Source organism: Bufo bufo, chromosome 2 (assembly GCF_905171765.1).
Source record: "Bufo bufo chromosome 2, aBufBuf1.1, whole genome shotgun sequence".
Classification (NCBI taxonomy): Eukaryota; Metazoa; Chordata; class Amphibia; order Anura; family Bufonidae; genus Bufo; species Bufo bufo.
Window position 1 is genome coordinate 594,977,765 of NC_053390.1, and position 21,982 is coordinate 594,999,746.

At 40.2% G+C, this 21,982-nt stretch overlaps 1 protein-coding gene across 2 annotated transcripts in view; it reads left to right on the plus strand.

Annotated features, from left to right (window-relative positions):
* The window catches only part of LOC120989895 (bifunctional heparan sulfate N-deacetylase/N-sulfotransferase 4-like), a 781,923-nt gene that overhangs the window by 460,370 nt on the left and 299,571 nt on the right, over positions 1-21,982 (plus strand). For both annotated transcript variants that reach the window (XR_005776339.1, XM_040418282.1), the window contains exon 6: positions 1,115-1,243. Coding sequence is in view for 1 of the 2 variants with exons in the window: in XM_040418282.1 (XP_040274216.1) it covers positions 1,115-1,243 (129 nt within the window). In the remaining variant the exon portion in view is untranslated. The remainder of the gene's footprint in view (positions 1-1,114; positions 1,244-21,982) is intronic.

Sequence of the window (21,982 nt, forward strand, 5' to 3'; positions counted from 1 at the left end):
GAAGGGATTGCATTGTTCAAAGTTGATTAATATAACACATGTTTTACCTATCATACTACCTATTAATCTTAGTGTCTAGTTTTAATATTTTTTTAAGTTTGTGATTTCTAGTTTTCCCAATAAATCATATTTGTTGCCTACTTTTACAAAACTGTGCAGCCTCTAAATATTAGATTTGGCATATATATATTTTACATCACTGAGACTTGGGGCATAAGCAAAGTCTGCAAAAATGATTAAAAAAAATAATTTCCATTACAAAATGAAACACTATAAATATAAAGTGACACCGCACTTGCCTCAACCTTTATTTGCTAAAACTACCGTTTTAGCAAACAAGTCCGTGACACCCCCACTGTGTAGGAGTTTACTGAGAAAGGTTGAGGCAAGAGCAGTGTCACTTTATATTTATATCTATTTCAGCTTTGGCTTTTTGTGGCGGTTTGTCCGGTTCTGCTACAACACTGCAGCTAAGGATATTATAGGAGAGAGCAAGCACCAGGAATATTGTTTGTTTACAAAATGAAACACCCTAGTGTCCATGCTCTCCTTATCACAACTCAGGAGGCAGTTGAAAGATGAAACTGAGCATGTGCGGCCATCTCTGTGAGCCGGACAAAGAATTAAGAAAAAAACAAACAGTAGGTGGCGCTATGCAGATACATTTTATTGAATAACTCAGTGGCTATGCAAAATTTTTAATTACATGTAATTACAACAGTATTCAGATTCATGTGCTGGTCTGAAAACTGTAGAATATTTTTCATGGGTCAACCCCTTTAAAGAAAGTTCTTTATACCTGTATACAGTGAGACCTCTAGTGGTGGTTGCTGGCAGAAATATGTTTTCCATCTTTGAGGGAAAGCAGAAAAGTCAAACCTCAACATAAGAAAAAAAAAAAGTAGCACCCCTAGCCTTAACAATAGTTTTATGGGTGCAGTATTTAGGGAAGTTCTATCCCATTCCTCTTTATATCCTTCCTCAGACATTTTGCCGAGACTTTGATCAAAGAGATAGTACAAGCTGGCTACTCTTCAAGACAAAAGCTAATTTACTTACTCATGTACAGGAGACAATTGTTTTAGCCACATTATCATCTGGCTTTATTTACTAGGTTCTGCCTCGGCAAACTTGTGGTTTATTCACGCATACAATTTTCTATAAAGAATATCCTGGTGGACCAAGTGAACTGGATAAAAGCATCAAAGGAGGAGAGCTTTTCCTAACAGTGCTTCTTAATCCTGTAAGTATTATTACAATATCTCTCACTTGCAAAATTTCAAAATAACAAACTAAACGAAGAAGTCCAAACGATGATGTCCTTCTTTTCATTGCAGTCAATTCATTATGTAGACTATTTGCCTGCTCCCCTGTTTATTATTGACTTTAATCTGAAGTAACCTTGCTTCAGGTATTAACAGACTGTCTTCTATTCATATGTGCAATACTTTATGCTCAAAAATAAGATTTCATGTTATTTTATTAGTCTTGCATAACATTTGTGTTACTGTGTAGATTTGCAAAGAGGGGCCACCAAACATATGTACCGTACTAAGTACATTATCTGTGTTAATGTATGAGAGACAAAAAGGTATTTTTTACTGTGATAAGTGAATTGTGTGCCATTGAATTTTATTTATGTGATTTACAAAGCACTAACAAATTCTGTAACACTTTACAGACAGTATGATCATTACTCCCTGTACACAGTGGGGCTCACAATCTAAATTCCCATTCAGTATGTTTTTGCATGCTGGAGGAAACCAACTCAAACATGGAGAGGACACACAGACACCATGCAGAGGCTGACCCTGATTAGATTAGAACCTGGGACCCCAGCACTGCAAGACACCATCGCTAACCATTGAACCACCATGTTGCCTATTGTATGACAGTTAACATTCATTTTGTAACAATTTCCTGTCTTTACATAGTTGCAAAGGTGGAAAAAGACAAAGGTCCAATAGATAGATAGATAGATAGATAGATAATAAATAGATAGAAGATAAATAGGTACAAGATAAAATATCCATCTAGCTATCTATCTATCTATCTATCTATCTATCTATCTATCTATCTATCTATCTATTTAAACATTTCCTGCAAATTCAACAACAGCCATCTAAATGTCCCACTGTGGCCCTAGGTCTTTGTATATTTCACTGTAATTTAAAAAAGCAAACATCCTTTCTATAATGCATAAGATGAAACAGCATTCCATATCACCTGCTATCAATCAGCCTCAATAGCGTCTGATGAAATGTGTCTCAACTACTAAGTGATAGCTATCTTATCTATTCTCTTACCTGTATATATAAAAATAAAAGTCTGTCTGTTCTCTGTCTGTCCATTTTTCTGCTTATGCACAGCCAAATGACTGGACCGATTAGTACCAAATTTGGCGTCTAGGTCTTTGGGAAGGTTTTCATAAAGGTCTCCGTTCTCTAGGACATACCGTTCCTGAGATAGGAGCTCGCAACTTTACTCATATCCTAACTGCCATACACACAGTCACATGACCCTTATTACCAATAGAAGCTCGCAGGCCTTTCAGTATTGACATACTGTGGACACAGTTTTACATCAGGTTTCCGTAACAACTCAGCCATTTTTTTGTTATAGGTCACTGTTATGGATGCGGGGCACTGAGGAGGTCACTATTAAGGGGGAATGCCACTGTAGAGGTAACAATTAAGGGGGAGGACTGCTGTGGAGATCCCAGTTAAGGGGATGGGGTGCTGTGGCGGTCACAGTTAAGGGACGGAGTGCTGTGGAGGTCACTGTTAAGGGAGAGGGCTGCTATAACAGTCACTGTTAAGGGGGAATTCTTTCATCATTTGGGGCATACTCTGTGCTTTCTGGGTCTCCTGCCTCGTGTTAGCTAGGGTTCCCTTGATGGTGAACATTTGGCAGTGTGAAATGCAGAAGGGCAGGGGCAGTCAAAAAGTGAGTCACTGACCAGGCCTGTTTGGTTGCAATAAATATAGTCTCTCTTTACTGACTTGATAATGGGATTAGTAGTTAATTTAGCAGCAATGAGCAGCAGGTCTAGATTTTGTTACATAGTAGGCTTTTACCAATTGTGTATATAGGCAGTAGCAATGATGGTAGTAATACTCCCTGAGTCTCACTCTTAGTTTACTTTTAAATCTTCCCAAATAATCATGGGCATGCAATTATTTTCTAATTAATGCTTTCTGCAATTCCCAGGCTAAAGAGTGCAGATCTTTGATCTGGATAGTCAGTCCATCTTAAACTGTGGTGGACATCACAGCAGTATACCCTTTCCACAAGCAGTAAAGTTTAATTGTTTAAATAACATTTGGTATCCTATTGTCTGAATCCTGAACAGCCTTGATTGTTCTGGACCTTCTGTGAATGTTTGTTCTCTTTCCCTTTAGGGGTAGTCTCTCAGGTTCTTCTTTGGCAGCTTCTCAGGATGAGAATCGCATTTTCTGGATGAGACTTTTCTTTGGGCCTACTTGGTAGGAGCTTCCCACATGGAAGTCTTGCCTCTAGCTGTTCTTAGTTAATGGGGTTGACCACTTTTTGGTCACTGATGAGAATTATATAGTACTTGCTAATATAGCCATTGTTGAAATTTTGTGCCATTTTCTATATTTAATAAGGTATGCCCCCTTGTTTGCAAAGCATTTTGTCCTATCTACACAGAGGTCTTGTCCATAAAATTACTGCTGATGGAGGGTCATGTGATGTCTCCTCCATTCAAATACATCGCACCTGTCATCTGCACTTGCACTGTTGGGAGTTTAGTGCAAGTGGAGCATGTTTGAATGCAGGAGTCATCACATGGAGGTGATTTGTCTGGTCACATGTCCTTCCATCCAAAAAGGGCACATGGCTTTCTAAATATAGCAAGCGGCTCGGAATATTAACAAAGGCTATATTACTAAGTGCCATATAGTTATCTTACATACGCCATAAGTAGCCAACCTTTTTAAGACTCACTACAGACAAGGAGGCCAAGACTGCCAGTGTTAACTGTTCATTGTCCATATACAACCATTTGGGATACACAGTGAATAAAGAGACAAGTGTTTTTAACATTAAATCACAACATTGAATTTTGTGGCATGAAATTAACCCTTGCAGTGAACCACTGTGTCACTGTACTTGTTATTTACAATACCCCACTAGCTGACTAAACTTACTGCTGCCAAACTTTTGTCAGTTATAATTAAAGCAGATCAGCATTAAAGAGGTTTACAAGCTTATGAAAACACACAGAAGAGTACATACATATATCTGTTAAAAGGATAAATTAAAGTATATTTCAAAGGAGGTATAATTGCAGTATGCATGCAATAAAAGTATTGTGTTTTTTTAATGCAATTTGCATTTTGCTCTCTGAGGCTTCGCCTTTTTCTTGAAAGCTGGTCCACCTTCTCTGCCTCCCTACTTCCATCCCCTTCCCTCAGTGCTGTTAAAGTGGTCTCACATAGTGAACCATCTGAAGGGACCCAGATATATATTTTTCTTTTGTCCCTACTTCAAAATGCATAGAACTATATAGCTATATCTGCTTCTAGACAGTGGAGAAGAAAATTTTGGGTGGTGTCTAACATACCATATTAGTGGAATCTCTAGGGCTGTGTGTGAAGGACTATTTTCTATGTGGGGGAGAAAGGAGTTAAGAGCTGACAGCAGTGCACTCCTGTAAGTGGCAGGTGCTTGATTGTTAAATGGGCTGAGCTTCTGCCCATGCACAGAAACTGAAGACACAAGAACTGGATATAGGTACTGTATAGGGATGAGTGAATTTCATATTTTGAAGTTAGTTTGCGGGTTTGTGTTGTGGTATTTACTGAATTTACCGAATTGCGTTATGGATTCCCTTACTACGGACCATAACGCAATTCCAGAGGACTCCAGCATAAAGTAAACCAGACGGATCCGTTAGGCAGGCCATAGGGGAGGGTTCTATTATGACGGAATGAATAATGGAATGCCTCTAAAGGCATTCCGTTATGCATTCTATCATGGAGTTGGGCTATGGTCCATGGTAATGGAATCCATAATGCAATTCAGTAAATACCACAACACGAACCCGCACACGATCTTCAAAATATGAAATTTGCTCTTCCCTAGTACTGTATGTTAAAAAGAGAAAAATTACAAAAATTACATTGTAATGATACTACTGTAATAATATTCCATGTTTTCACACACAACACAGCTGTTACCTAGAAACAGTGCTTCTAAGACATTGCACAATCATGAGATACACATCCCCTCCAGATACAAGGAGGAAAAGGAGAGGGAAGAGAGCCAGGCCGCAGTGGAGATAAGACACATTTGATGTACATCAGGTAGGGGGAGAGGGGAGACTAGTCTTGCTGCCACTAAAATATTTTGGTTGCATATGCAGTGTTATTGTGAAAATGCCATTTTTCTTGACTAATCTTTATGGAACCGGATGTTAAAAATTCATTTTGTTTGTAGAATTTGTGTGGTGCTTTTGTGGCACATTTGGGTCATAAGCTTTTTTTTTTTTCAAAATGCAGCATGTTCTGGGATTGACAGTTTATTCTGGCATTTTTCCCAACAGACTAAGGCCTCATGCACACGACCGTTGTTTGGGTCCGCATCCGAGCCGTCGTTTTGCCGGTGCTGTCCGCATTCGTGGCTCCGTTCCGCGGCCCCGCCCAAAAAAAAAATAACATGTCCTATTCTTGTCCGCGCTTTGCGGACAAGAATAGGCATTTATATTGCCGGCGCCCATTCCGTTCCGCAAATTGCGGAAGGCAACACGGGCGGCTTCCATTTTTTGCGGATCCGCGGTTTGCGGAACGCAAAAAACAGCACGGTCGTGTGCATGAGGCCTAAAGGACACTAAAAATGACAGGGAAATGTATGTACAAAATGACACAATACACAAGAGTAAAAAAAAACACCTTAAAGACAATGTTCTTTTAAAAAAAATAAAAAATAAAATCCATTTTTCATGCAGTCAAAATGGCAAAAAGAAATAGCACTATGTACGTAGGAGCCATAAATATGTACAATGCAGAACAGATCATCTGATGCTACCATTGATACAGTTAATAATTCACTATTACTGTGAGTTCTGCTTTAGCTTTTTAGATGTTCCCATAAATATGTCCTCTCTGCATTTTTGTTCCATTTATTTAAACATTTCTTTAGTTTTACAATACTAATGAATATAACTGAATATATATTTGCATTTGATATGTAACCATTAATTCAAGTTGCTAAGATATCATTTTTCTTTCTGTAGCACAAAGCATTATGTACAGTAGCAAGATGGTGACTTTTATGAAAGGTCACATATTTGATATGCATGACGATAGCCACAGGATCAGGGCCCAGATAAAGAGTGTATTGCAGTTATTTCTTAGTGATGAGCGGCATAGGCAATACTCGTTTTCACAATTAATAAATTCACGAATTCTAGAATTCGTGATCTACAGTCATTATTTTAGCGATTGCGCAAATCGCCTCTAATGATGCGCATATTTTTTGCGCAATACATGCAAATTCACATTTTATCAGGTATCTGAGTAGATACTACTGATTGGTGCACTATGTCTGCAGCATGTATGTATGGACAGCAGAGAAACAGTAATTCCTATCACACTACCTAACACCCTGCACTGGAACCTATCAGCTACACTATATCACTATCTAGCCTACACTGACTATCTCCCACTATCTGTATTATATATAGGAGCTAACTAACTATCTAATGTAATTGCATAAGGAATAGGATCCAGATGAAAGCACAGAGTACAGCAATGTCACTGCTCTCTCTCTCTCTCGCACTATATTCTACATTCTACATTTTCGCAAATTCTCGAAGTGCCGATATTCTCGATAAAAAAATCGTGATTAGAATATTATTATGTATGGTATAGTCACCATTTTTCTGACCATCTGTGTGCTAAATTGATTGAAGTGAGATTTTGACTGGCGAATGAACCATATGCATGGTCCATAATGAGTTTAGAACATTACACAATGCTTCATTAATTTTCATGCTATGTCACAAATAAAATGTGGATACAGAACTCATAGTATTGTAGATTTATATACCATATTTAGATAAAGATAGATAGGCAGATATAATAGATAAAAAAGTCAAGAAAAATACCCACGCTGTCGCCAAGGAACAAAACCCCACTGTAATGCTGTAGTTTGATATCGCCACTGCTGGGTTCTCACGGGTTGCTGCCTGTATCCTGGTTTTTATGTAAATCACAATGATGAGCTATTTCCTGGTCGGGATCTATCCATTCCTATAGCACCTTGTTTCAAGTATCAACTTTGTTTCACATTATATTTACATACTTTCACCAGGAAATAGCTCATCATTGTGACAGTGTGTTATTCATATTGTGGTATACCATTTGTAGTCAGCGCGGGTTTAGAGCTTTCCTAACAGAGATATAATAGATAGATAGTTAATTAAACTTCAATAGTCCACTGTCACTTGTGCTCTATTTCTTTATATTATGCTGCAGTATCGCAGCAGTGCCCCACTTCCTGCTGCTTAAAAACTCCTAAATGTAAGACAATATCAAAAATGCAGCGCACTACCTTCCCCGATACTTCTCTGGTTTCCCTGCTAGAAACAATCACAGATAAGTACCATATCAAAACCAAGATTACCTTGTTACTGATTTTATTTCCATGGTCTGTACTTTTTACTTTTATTCAGCCTTGAATCCGGGTTATGTCGGGTCTGGTACAGTCCTGATCAAAAGTTTAAGACCACTTGAAAAATGGCAAAAAATCATATTTTACATTGTTGGATCTTAACAAGGTTCCAACTAGAGCTTCAACATGCAACAAGAAGAAATGAGAGTGAGACCAAAAAAAATTTGAGCATTAAATTAATTGAAAATAGCGATTAAACTGAAACAGGCTGTTTTTCAGCTGATCCAAATTTTAGGACCAGATGCTTTTAAAAGTCCAAATCTGTGCAAAGATGTGGATTCATTGTCATTTTCTGTCAGGTAGTCACACATTGTGATGGCAAAGGCAAAAAAACTCTCCCTTTTTGAACGTGGTCGGGTTGTTGAACTGCATAAGCAGGGTCTCTCACAGCGCGCCATCGCTGCTGAGGTGGGACGCAGTAAGACAGTCATTTGGAATTTGTTAAAAGATCCTGAGGGTTATGGAACAAAAAAGTCAAGTGGAAGACCCAAAAAAATTTCATCAGCACTGAGCCGGAGGATCCAATTGGCTGTCCGTCAAGACACTGGACGATCCTCGGCCCAAATTAAGGCCCTTACTGGTGCTGACTGCAGCCCCATAATTATCAGACGGCATCTGAGACTGAAGGGCTTCAAAAACAAAAAACTTCTTCAAAGACCTCGTCTCCTTGAACACCACAGAACTGCTTGTTTGGACTTTGCAAGAGAGCACCAAACATGGGACATTCAAAGGTGAAAGAAAGTTTTATTCTCTGATGAGAATTTTTTTTTACCTTGATGGTCCTGATGGTTTCCAAGGTTACTGGCATGACAAGCAGATCCCACCTGAGATGTTTTCTACGCGCCACAGTGGAGGGGGCGCCATAATGGTCTGGGGTGCTTTTTCCTTCAGTGGAACAATGGAGCTTCAGGAAGTGCAGGGGCGTCAAACAGCCACTGGCTATGTCCAGATGTTGCAGATAGCATTTCTCATGACTGAGTCTCGTCTGTGTGGTAACGACTGGGTTTTTCAACAGGACAACGGACTTCTTCCAGGATAATAACATCACTCTTTTGGCCCATTCTGCGTGTTCCCCTGATCTAAATCCAATTGAGAACCTTTGGGGATGGATGGCAAGGGAAGTTTACAAAATGGACAACAGTTCTAGACAGTAGATGGCCTTCGTGCGGCCGTCTTCACCACTTGGAGAAATGTTCCCACTCACCTCATGGAAACGCTTGCATCAAGCATGCCGAAATGAATTTTTGAAGTCATAAACAATAACGGCGGAGCTACTCATTACTGAGTTCATGTTTGGAAGTTGGATTTCTGTTTTGGGGGGGGGGGTTAGTTTTTTTTTGGAGGTGTGGTCCTAAACTTTTGATCAGCTGAAAAACAGCCTGTTTCAGTTTATTCGTTGTTTTCATTAAATTGAATGCTCAAAAAATGTTTTGTCTCACTCCCATTTCTTCTTGTTGCATGTTGAAGCTCTGCTTGGAACCTTGTTAAGATCCAGCCATGCTAAATATGATTTTTTGCCATTTTTCAAGTGGTCTTAAACTATTGATCAGGACTGTATGTATGTTATGGAGTGTATCATGGCTGGTGGAGCTGCTCCATTCCTGTAAATTAAAAGCTCGCACTCTCGTAGAGCAACTTGTGTTAAGTCACTGTTAGAGCTACGGATGGTTGTGAGTGCCAAACTTCCTTTGATACGTATCTGTGGTTGTTTCTAGCAGAGGAACCAGATATATAGATGGATAGATAGATAGATAGATTAATAGACAGTGAATAAGAAAACTATACTATCAACGTTAAAGTAGGTTGTAGGTTATGTGACTGTATAGTGAAACATTTCACCTAACTTTTCTGTACCCATAAAAATGCTCAGCAAGGTGAACTGAAACTTTCTTTGCAACATATAGGAGACTATAAGAAGCAAATAATTTCATGAACATTTGGATTTTTCTAGATAGCTAAACTGATTTTATTTACCTAGCGCGAACATATTCCCAGTCAGATTAGTTCCTGTCCCTTTTAGGGCTCACAGTCTAATTTTAATAGTAACTTAATGTTACTTTGTTGAAGCTGTTCATTACAGGATTTTAGCAAAGTAACTAGGTCACTCAAAGAAAGTGACCCAGAGTTTTGCTTAGGGTAACTGCTAACAGATTCCCTATAAACTATACTACACTTAAAAGAAGAGTAGGAAATATATATATTTTTTTTTCACGGATGACTTTTAAAATGCTACAGTAATTGAGTTAAATATCTTTTACAGAAAAATATGATGGAGCTTGATGTGATTACGTTCTTTGCCTGCTTTCTTAGAAAATTTTCTTTACAGCTCCTTCCTTTTTCACGCTTCTAAGTAGACAAAAGAGTCTTTGATGTAGATCAAAGAATATATTCCTGCGTATCATCTTTGTTTTCAAAATAATAAGGCCAGGATATAGCATGCACATTTATAGGAAATTATTCTCATTAGTGGTTTAACAGCACCGTGAAAGACAGGTTATTGACTTTTTCACACTTTACTCTGCCAGAGTACTAATGCTTTAGATCACATAGTTTAATTTACGTATTGCAGTCTAGCTGGTTCACACTACAAAAAGTGTATAGAGTTAAAACCAAACTAGTCCATTTATATTCTATTGTCGATTTAAACTCTGAGGCTGATTATACAAAATAGATACCTGTTGGACGAATTATTGTTCAGCTTAAAGCTATCTCTCCCATTTCCCCCTCACCTGTACACATGAAAACTCAGCTCTGCTGAGGGTATATGTATTCACTGGGTAGAGAGGAGTAAGCCACTTTCAGACACCTCAGGTGATGATGTAACACTGATGAGAATTGCAACTGTTGAGTCCAACAGCCAAATGCTTATCTCTCCTGACATTTGGTGTTCGGTGAGAGTCGTAAGACCCACATACACATTAGATGGTTAACTTTTCCCACTGAAATTGGCCAGTTTGGCCAACATTAATGCATATTTTGTCAGTTTAACTATTTGCAAATAAGAAAATAAATAAACTTTTTGTCAGAGCCACAGACCCCAACGTGGCCTCAGAGTATCACTATTTATCTGCCTTGGCGGACATGCCTGTATTACATCTACATGCTTTAGCTGTATATTTGGCACCAAGATCAGAAGAGTCTTTCCAAAAGTACAGGATCCATCCCTATCCTTGGCTCCTACACAGAGCCATAATATGGTCATGTGCACAAAGCCCTAACATTCATGCAAATAATGCAACCCTGTGTAGAGCGGGCACATCATTATGGCTCCCTAGTACAGAGTGTGTTTACATACAGGCTCTTTGTGGTATTATACAGCATGTAATGAAATATGCTCCCCTAGAAACAACGCTTCAAGGGGAAAATATCCCATTAGGCATCTCATAATTTTTGTATCTCGGTATGAATACACAGGCAGACAGAGATGTCATCCTCAGCTTGGTTAAAGCTGAAGATTAAGCTGGCTTTGACAACTTGAAAAATAGAAAAGAGAGACATCAGCACATCCATAACAGAGCCTGAGTGGAAAATGTCAAGTAATAAGTCTTTATTGTCTATAGCAACGAGTCTATCTTTCACTTAGTTGCAGTTTATAAAAAGAACGAATGCCTCTTGTAGACTGTCATTTTACCTTTTCTCTACGAGAATCCTGCTATATTGAGACCTGCAGACCATAAAATGCGAGTATGAATATTTTTTTTTCTTTTAATTTTTTCTGAGGCTTTTATTAGGTTTCATTAAGATTTTCTCTTTTTTAAGTTATATTTTAGAAGATTTAAGGTGTAATAAAGTTATAAAAATGAGACATGATAATGCATTAAGTTTAAATGTATATACCGATATATCATGCAGTATAGTATCATTAGTATGTTTTGTCTCTGATGCCATCTTTGAAAACAGTATGGATTACCAGTGTTAACAAAATATTTAGGAAGGGGCAGTAGTTTTGCATATTATTTTTTATATTTTTATAACACAGTAATACAAGTTCAGGAACACTTTGCTATATTTTCCACTTGAGAAGATTTTCATGACAAAGCTTGCATAAAGTGTATTCAGGTGCTGGATAGTGGGAGAAGGAGCTCGTATAGGGAGATCTTCCGTACATACTTTTGATGCACTTTACAATTGCACTTGCACTGTACTTGGTTTTTGACATATGTCTATAAAATTTGGTGATTGGTTTGTGTAATTTAGATATTGTGCTCTAATTATTTAAGGGGTTATCTTAAGAATTTAAACTTTTTTTTAACTCATCTATTTATCTGGACTTTCTTGGCTTACAGTATGTGGGCGAGCAGTAGCTGATCAGCTATCTGCATCTCCCAGGAAGCATTGCAAATAGCTCTTGTTATTCCCTTCATCCCCTGTATAGAATATAGTCCCCCTCACATAGCCTCAAAAAGAAAAGGTATGTAATGCCACACAATTTCCATCTCCACTGTCTAGAGAAAAATAAATAAATATAGCTATTGTGGCAATGTGAATAGTGATGGGTGCAGTAAAGTCCAATAACCTTTAAATAAACAAAAACCACTATAACTAGTCCAAACTAAACAGTAATTTGCCCTATGACAGTCTGGGAGACACCCAGAAGGAGGGCGCGAGCCGCCTGACGCCCCTCGTGGCGGCCGTACCAGGCCAGGTACACTGGGGGGGACGGGGGGGGGGGGCTGGGGGGGGATGGTCTTGTTTTGATATGGGTGACAGAGAACTGGCACTAACTCGGGGTGTTCTCGGTCTCGATGTCTGTGTGTCTATATATGTGTGGCCCGACACCAAGGGAAATACTGTAGAAATGTACCTGTCGTGTGTGTCCATTCTCTGTGATCTGATACCCTTTTATATTGTTTTGTTCCAAGAAAATTAATAAAGATACTTGAAAAAAAAAAAAAAAAATCCCAGGGAAGCATGAAAAAGGGGTGTTTGCACCAGGAGCGTGTCACCTAGGGGCCCGGCCTTGGTGGAGTAAAGGCCCTAGATATAGGTGGCCACTAAGCTAGTTGGTGAACACCAAGCTACTTGACTTAGATGGCTCCATCTAGTCCGGGGCAGGCTTTTACTGGAAACTGCAATGTATTGGGTGGGTGCCTGTTCCCCATGCTCCAGTCCGGGATTTTGGAATATGCCCATGTCCAGGGATGGTAATTAATCCTGTTGCTGAACTTGGGTGTGGCTTCCAGTCTGGGAAAGGAGACAGAGTCTTTAGTAAACACAGTCCTGCTTGAGGCTCTGGAAGAGTGGTCTCAGCTGAGCTGGCTGAGGGGCCACGGGGCTAGGTGCTAGCCGGATTGTTGGGTGACGCCGTGACGCTTGGGCGCAAGTGGTAACAAGGCCAGAGTAGGGAGGACTACTGGGCCACACTCCCCCATAAAGGCACTGGACTTTAGACCATGTGTGAACGGTGCTCTGTACAGCCAGGAGGCTGGGAAAGCTGCGTGTTATGACGGTCCTTTAGGTGAGTCAGGTTATTATATGTTTAGTTAGAGCCCAGCCAGGCAGGTGTTTATTTTGTATCATTTATGTTTGGTTTGCTGAGGTGCCAAATAAAGCGATGTTTGGACCTGAAACTTGGTGTCTGGCGATGATACTTGTGTGAATGACCCCCGGAGAAGAGCTAACCACCCCACAATATACACTGCTCAAAAAAATAAAGGGAACACAAAAATAACACATCCTAGATCTGAATTAATTAAATATTCTTCTGAAATACTTTGTTCTTTACATAGTTGAATGTGCTGTCAACAAAATCACACAAAAAAAAATGGAAATCAAGTTTTTTAACCCATGGAGGTCTGGGTTTGGAGTCACACTCAAAATTTAAGTGGAAAAACACACTACAGGCTGATCCAACTTTGATGCAATGTCCTTAAAACAAATCAAAATGAGGCTCAGTAGTGTGTGTGGCCTCCACGTGCCTGTATGTCCTCCCTACAACGCCTGTGCATGCTCCTGATGAGGTGGCGGACGGTCTCCTGAGGGATCTCCTCCCAGACCTGGACTAAAGCATCTGCCAACTCCTGGACAGTCTGTGGTGCAACGTGACGTTGGTGGATAGAGTGAGACATGATGTTCCAGATGTGCTCAATTGGATTCAGGTCTGGGGAACGGGCGGGCCAGTCCATAGCATCAATGCCTTTGTCTTGCAGGAACTGCTGACACACTCCAGCCACATGAGGTCTAGCATTGTCTTGCATTAGGAGGAACCCAGGGCCAACCGCACCAGCATATGGTCTCACAAGGAGTCTGAGGATCTCATCTCGGTACCTAATGGCAGTCTGGCTACCTCTGGCGAGCACATGGAGGGCTGTGCGGCCCTCCAAAGAAATGCCACCCCACACCATTACTGACCCAATGCCAAACCGGTCATGCTGGAGGATGTTGCAGGCAGCAGAACGGCGTCTCCAGACTCTGTCACATCTGTCACGTGCTCAGTGTGACCCTGCTTTCATCTGTGAAGAGCACAGGGCGCCAGTGGCGAATTTGCCAATTTTGGTGTTCTCTGGCAAATGCCAAACGTCCTGCACGGTGTTGGGCTGTAAGCACAACCCCCACCTGTGGACGTCGGGCCCTCATATCACCCTCATGGAGTCTGTGTCTGACCGTTTGAGCAGACACATGCACATTTGTGGGCTGCTGGAGGTCATTTTGCAGGGCTCTGGCAGTGCTCCTCCTGTTCCTCCTTGCACAAAGGCGGAGGTAGCGGTCCTGCTGCTGGATTGTTGCCCTCCTACGGCCTCTTCCACTTCTCCTGATGTACTGGCCTGTCTCCTGGTAGCGCCTCCATGCTCTGGACACTACGCTGACAGACACAGCAAACCTTCTTGCCACAGCTCACATTGATGTGCCATCCTGGATAAGCTGCACTACCTGAGCCACTTGTGTGGGTTGTAGACTCCGTCTAATGCTACCACTAGAGTGAAAGCACCGCCAGCATTCAAAAGTGACCAAAACATCAGCCAGTAAGCATAGGAACTGAGGAGTGGTCTGTGGTTACCACCTGCAGAACCACTCCTTTATTGGGGGTGTCTTGCTAATTGCCTATAATTTCCACCTGTTGTCTATTCCATTTGCACAACAGCATGTGAAATTGATTGTCACTCAGTGTTGCTTCCTAAGTGGACAGTTTGATTTCACAGAAGTGTGATTGACTTGGAGTTACATTGTGTTGTTTAAGTGTTCCCTTTATTTTTTTGAGCAGTGTATAAACCTTAAATGAACAAAAGAGATATCTACAACAAATCAATATTTATTTTGACCACCCTTGATTTCAAAACAGCATTAATTATTTTAGGTACAGTTGTATACAGTTTTTTTAAGAAACTCAGCAGGGAGGTTGTTCCAAACATCTTGGAGAACTAACCAAAAATCTTCTGTGGATACAGGCTTGCTGAGATCTTTCTGTCTCTTCATGGAAACAGACTCAATGATATTGAGGTCAGGGCTTTGTGGGGGTCATATCACTTCCAGGACTGCTTGTTTTTTGTTAAAAAGAACCTTTCAAGGGTCCAGACATTATAAAATACGTAGCAGGTTATGTAGGGCATAGTCCATGAATGAAGGTTTCTTACTGCTTTTTCTGGGCGCTGCTCCTTTCGCCCGATGTGCCTCTGTTCACTTCTCCCACCTGGTATGCTAATGAATAGCATCGGTACAGGGTGGATGAGACTGCCCTGTTTCTCAATTGGCATCTCCTTCTCTCTGACTGTAATGCGGTCCAATCGCAGCGGAGGGCATCACAGCCAGGGAGAAGGTGAGCTTTTCTTTCTCCCTGGCTGTGACACTCTCCGCAGCCAGGGAGAAGGAGACACCCATTGAGAAACAGGGCAGTCTCCTCCTCCCTGTACCAATGCTATTCATTAGCATATCAGGCGGGAGAAGTAAACAGGGGCACATCGGGCGAACAAAGCACACAGGTACATCAGGTGTCCAGGAACGTTTTAGACCAGGTCTCAACTCTCTAGCACGTACTGTTCCTGGAATGTTCCCAAAAACTACAAATATGGCACCATCACATGACCTACATTAGCCAATAGAAGCCTGCAGGTCTTTCTCCTTATATCCCAACTGCCATACACACAATCACATGACCCTTATCAGCCAATAGAAGTATGCAGTCCCTTAGTCTCCAAATACACACAGTTTTACACCAGGTTGCCATAACATCTCAGCCATTTTTCTTCACTGTTGTAGGTCAGATTTAAAGGGGCAGGGTGCTGTGGATGACACTATTAAGAGAGCAGAGTGCTGTGGAGGTCACAGTTAAGCGGGCAGGCTGCTGGGGAGGTCACAGTTAAGGGGACGGTCCACTATGGAGGTCAGTGTTAAGGGGAAGATTGCTGTAGAGGTGACTGTTAAGGGGGCAGGGTGTTGTGGAAATCACTGTTAAGGAGATGGTGTACTGTGGAGGTCACTAATAAAGTGGCGGCTGCTGTGGAGGTCTCTGTTAAGGGGCAGGGAACAGTGGAGGTCACAGTAAAAGGGATGGTCTGCTATGGAGCTCAGTGTTAAGGGGCGGGGTGCTGTAGAGGTCACTATTAAGGGGGTGGGATGTTGTGGAAATCACTGTTAATGAGACGAGATACTGTGGAGGACACAAATAAAGGGATGGCCGCTGTGGAGGTCACTGTTAAAGGGGCAGGCGCTGTGGAGGTTACTATTAAAGGGGAAGCTGCTGTGGAGGTCACTGTTAAGGTGGCAGGTTATTGTGAAAATCACTGTTAAAGAGGCGGGGTACTATGGAGGTCACTAATAAAGGGGTGGCTGGTGTGGAGGTCACTGTTAAAGGGGAGGGCACTGTGGATGTTACTGTTAAGAGGAAAGGCCACTGTGGAGGTCACTGTTAAAGGGGCAGGCACTGTAAAGGACACTGTTAAGGGAGGAGGGGACTGTGGAGGCCACTATTAAAGGGTCAGCGGGGTACTGTGAGGTCACTGTTAAGGCAGCGGGGTGCAGTGGAGGTCACTGTTAAGGGAGCGGTGTACTGTGGCAGTCACTGTTAAAGGGGCAGTCACTGTGCAGGTCTCTGTTAAGGGGGCCAGGAATGATGAAGGTCACAGTTAAGGGGACTGTAACCTATGGTCTGTGTTAAGAGGTGGGTGCTATAGAGGTCACTGTTAAGGGGGTGGGCCCCTGTGGAAGTCACTGTTAAGGGGGTGGGGTGCTGTGGAACTCACTGTTAAAGGGGCAGGCTGCTATGAAGGTCAAAGTTAAGGGGGTGGGCTGCTGTGGAGGTCCCATTTTAAGGAGGTGGGGCACAGGGGGGGGGTCAGTGTTAAGGGGTGGGGCATTGTGGAGGTTACTGTTAAGGGGGCAGGGTACTGTAGATGTCACTGTTATAGGAAATACTGTCAATCTTTTAATGACACACACAAACATTAAATTAAATAGATGAAATATACCCATGCAAAGCCAGGTCCTTCTGCTAATATATATATATATATATATATATATATATATATATATATATATCCATAGAAAAGGTCAGGCAGCACTCCTTTTTTCTGTTATATAGTGCCCGCGGTGGTCCCTCGACCCAGGACGAATAAACAAATAAAAAAAATCCGCAGCACTCCTTGAAGTAAAAAAATGTGCAGTTTATTCACACATGTCAAAAAAATGACAACGTTTCAGTTCTCTCACAGAACCTTTCTCAAGTCAAGTCACTTGACTTGAGAAAGGTTCTGTGAGAGAACTGAAACGTTGTCATTTTTCTGACATGTGTGAATAAACTGCACATTTTTTTACTTCAAGGAGTGCTGCGGACTTTCTTTATTTATTTATATATATATATATATATATATATACACAGTACAGACCAAAAGTTTGGACACACCTTCTCATTCAAAGAGTTTTCTTTATTTTCATGACTATGAAAATTGTAGATTCACACTAAAGGCATCAAAACTATGAATTAACACGTGGAATTATATACATAACAAACAAGTGTGAAACAACTGAAAATATGTCATATTCTAGGTTCTTCAAAGTAGCCACCTTTTGCTTTGATTACTGCTTTCCACACTCTTGGCATTCTCTTGATGAGCTTCAAGAGGTAGTCCCCTGAAATGGTTTTCACTTCAAAGGTGTGCCCTGTCAGGTTTAATAAGTGGGATTTCTTGCCTTATAAATGGGGTTGGGACCATCAGTTGCGTTGAGGAGAAGTCAGGTGGATACACAGCTGATAGTCCTACTGAATAGACTGTTAGAATTTGTATTATGGCAAGAAAAAAGAAGCTAAGTAAAGAAAAACGAGTGGCCATCATTACTTTAAGAAATAAAGGTCAGTCAGTCAGCCGAAAAATTGGGAAAACTTTGAAAGTAAGGGCTATTTGACCATGAAGGAGAGTGATGGGGTGCTGCGCCAGATGACCTGGCCTCCACAGTCACCGGACCTGAACCCAATCGAGATGGTTTGGGGTGAGCTGGACCGCAGAGTGAAGGCAAAAGGGCCAACAAGTGCTAAGCATCTCTGGGAACTCCTTCAAGACTGTTGGAAGACCATTTCAGGGGACTACCTCTTGAAGCTCATCAAGAGAATGCCAAGAGTGTGCAAAGCAGTAATCAAAGCAAAAGGTGCTACTTTGAAGAACCTAGAATATGACATATTTTCAGTTGTTTCACACTTGTTTGTTATGTATATAATTCCACATGTATTAATTCATAGTTTTGATGCCTTCATAGTCATGAAAATAAAGAAAACTCTTTGAATGAGAAGGTGTGTCCAAACTTTTGGTCTGTACTGTATATTTGAATAGCAAAAAAACATACACTTCTTTTACAAATAGGAGCTGGTAGGCTTAAAATACTTAACTGTATATACTACCCCTAGCACTTTGAATAAATACCTTATGTATATTATGTACAAATTTTTGCCAGTATGCAAAATTGTCTCAATATACATCTGGGAAAGAGCTGGGTGCTTCTCTTACAAAAATGCCAAGTCCTATAATGATTAATAATGCAGATAAGTTTTATAATTCACTTGAATGGTTTCTGGCATTTCATTGAGATTTTAATCGCCATCAGTGATTTTTGCAACGTTGCTTCTGGCATTATGCAAATTAGAAAGAGATAATGACCTTGCAAAATTAATTCTTGACTCTTCAAGAGAATAGCATCAACATTGATGAATAAAATGCTAAGATGGGTGTGGTTGTGAACAAATGACATATCCCCATTCTATCTATTAGGTCCATTTGGGTTACTATAGTTGATAAAATGAAGTCTTATATTCACATACACCAGAACAATTTGCTATGATTAAGATCTGATTAATCGAAATGTGTAAGCTGGTTGGCGTACGTATATTTAAAATAAAGGATTGTTTATACTATAGAGGTGCAGGGACTTTTGTCATTTGGCAGACTATTCACACATCTTATCATGTCCAATCATTTATACATAATAAGCTTAGGATATTAAGATAATGAGAAGACATTGCATAGAAAGTATGTCTCATTCTGCAGTCCAAGATTACACTTGCAGATGTCAGTATTGTAATGTTAAGCGTAAGGGAAGAGCAAAATTAACTTTCATAGCTCAGACTTATTTGTTCAGGGGATAGGGGAATAGAACTTCAAAGTGTTGTCATCATGAGATCTAGTCCCCATAGCTTTTGACTTAAAAAAGATAATGCAGGCCATTTTGAGTGAACCATATTACATGCATTTATTCAAAAGGATCAGTGGTGTTTTATTATGAAGTTTTGTTTTGTAACATGCTTCCAGTATTATAGAAATATTAACACAGCTTTCTTCACCACAAGGAATATTGTGCACAGTATATACTTTAGTGTTCAGCCTCATTTATTTTCAATTACAGAACGGTCATTTCTCGGTGTAGCGGAAACTGAATATGTCTGTTCTACTAATTGTATTCATTGTGTACAGACAACTAAAATGACAGATCCAAACAAAGTAATACAGGGTTTACACAGTATACTATAAATTATCTAAAAAAAACACAATGTCCAATTAATGCTTAAAAAAGGGCAAATAAATTTAAGGAGCCACAGGAAACATAGGACCTTAACATGTGAAGAAGTGTCTGCTGTGCTGAAACTCTCCACGTGATTGATGGGTCTGCCCATATACAGTACAGACCAAAAGTTTGGACACACCTTCTCATTCAAAGAGTTTTCTTTATTTTCATGACTATGAAAATTGTAGATTCACACTGAAGGCATCAAAACTATGAATTAACACGTGGAATTATATACATAACAAACAAGTGTGAAACAACTGAAAATATGTAATATTCTAGGTTCTTCAAAGTAGCCACCTTTTGCTTTGATTACTGCTTTGCACACTCTTGGCATTCTCTTGATGAGCTTCAAGTGGTAGTCCCCTGAAATGGTTTTCACTTCATAGGTGTGCCCTGTCAGGTTTAATAAGTGGGATTTCTTGCCTTATAAATGGGGTTGGGACCATCAGTGGTGTTGAGGAGAAGTCAGGTGGATACACAGCTGATAGTCCTACTGAATAGACTGTTAGAATTTGTAATATGGCAAGAAAAAATAAGCTAAGTAAAGAAAAACGAGTGGCCATCATTACTTTAAGAAATGAAGGTCAGTCAGTCAGCTGAAAAATTGGAAAAACTTTGAAAGTAAGGGCTATTTGATCATGAAGGAGAGTGATGGGGTGCTGCGCCAGATGACCTGGCCTCCACAGTAACCAGACCTGAACCCAATCGAGATGGTTTGGGGTGAGCTGGACCGCAGAGTGAAGGCAAAAGGGCCAACAAGTGCTAAGCATCTCTGGGAACTCCTTCAAGACTGTTGGAAGACCATTTCAGGGGACTACCTCTTGAAGCTCATCAAGAGAATGCCAAGAGTGTGCAAAGCAGTAATCAAAGCAAAAGGTGGCTACTTTGAAGAACCTAGAATATGACATATTTTCAGTTGTTTCACACTTGTTTGTTATGTATATAATTCCACATATGTTAATTCATAGTTTTGATGCCTTCATAGTCATGAAAATAAAGAAAACTCTTTGAATGAGAAGGCGTGTCCAAACTTTTGGTCTGTACTGTATATGCCAATCTAATAGCTTTCATTAATCAAAATTATAGAATGATGTAGTAGTTATGATTTTCTCCTTATGTATCTTAGGCAATTTCAAAATATTGTAAATATTTTAAACAATTCATGTATCTTAGCTGAATAATTGGACATGCTAAGCAACAAATACTTTCAAAAGGAATGGGAATATACAAAATCAGGAAGCACATCATGTAAAACAAAGAACACTTCTTAGGTAGCTATAGATACGTATCAGATGTAGTAAAAACAGTAATGTATTTAACTTTTATAAGTTGGGTTATTCTGTCTATTTTTTTTTTTTTTTTTTTTTGTAAGTGAACGTTTTCTATCTCAGTGTCCGCTGAGTGAACTTTTTGAGATATGATAAACTAACTGGGCTGTCTTCCACTGCTGCTCCTTTCCTCCATGCCTGCTTTCATAAAATGAGGAACCACATGCCCCCCATGTCTCATCTTCCAGTTATTTGAGCCTGAACTGAGGATTTTTTTTTTTTTTTACATTTACAGAGAGCCAGCCGTCAGAGAAAGGTGAATTGTACTGTATTCTGATTTGTATTGAATAAAAGTTGATGGGGTTTTACAATTCACTTATTATTCTGTAGATAAACACCATTTTTGGATCATGCTGTGGATTTACAGATTTGTACAGTAGCATGTACTATCCTGCTGCAGATGTGTTCTAGATTTTGCAGGAGATTTCCTTTTTGGCATTACAATTGGTTAAATCAGCAGCCAATGAGGGATGTATATGTTTCTGATATAAACTGAATTTGTCATCAGAAATTGTCCAAGTGTTAAAATCAATATTTTAAACTTAAACTTATTTTTTAAGACTTGCAGGATAAGGATTACAATGAAAGAATAAAACAGGATCCACCGTTCCCTCCACAGTGACCTCTGCTCACATCAGCGAGCATGTCTACAAATTTCAGTGCTGTTAAAGAGCCTCTGTCAGCGTAAATATAACACTATTTCCTGGTAGGATTGATCATGCTGATTAAAACAATACTTTTCTTTTCTTTTTAGCTTGTACCGCTGCTGAGAGATGTGGACTTTTATACTGCTGCAAATTTGGCAGTTAGAACACCTAGGTAGGGTTGAGCGAAGCAGGTTCGGACTGTTCTGTCCAAACTTTATTTGTTCCAAAACGTAACTAATAATATGCGCTCCGTACAGCCTTACAATGTTTGGGCTCCGCTGAGGCAATCTTCTTATCGCCACCAGTAACGCAAGACTTGTTTAG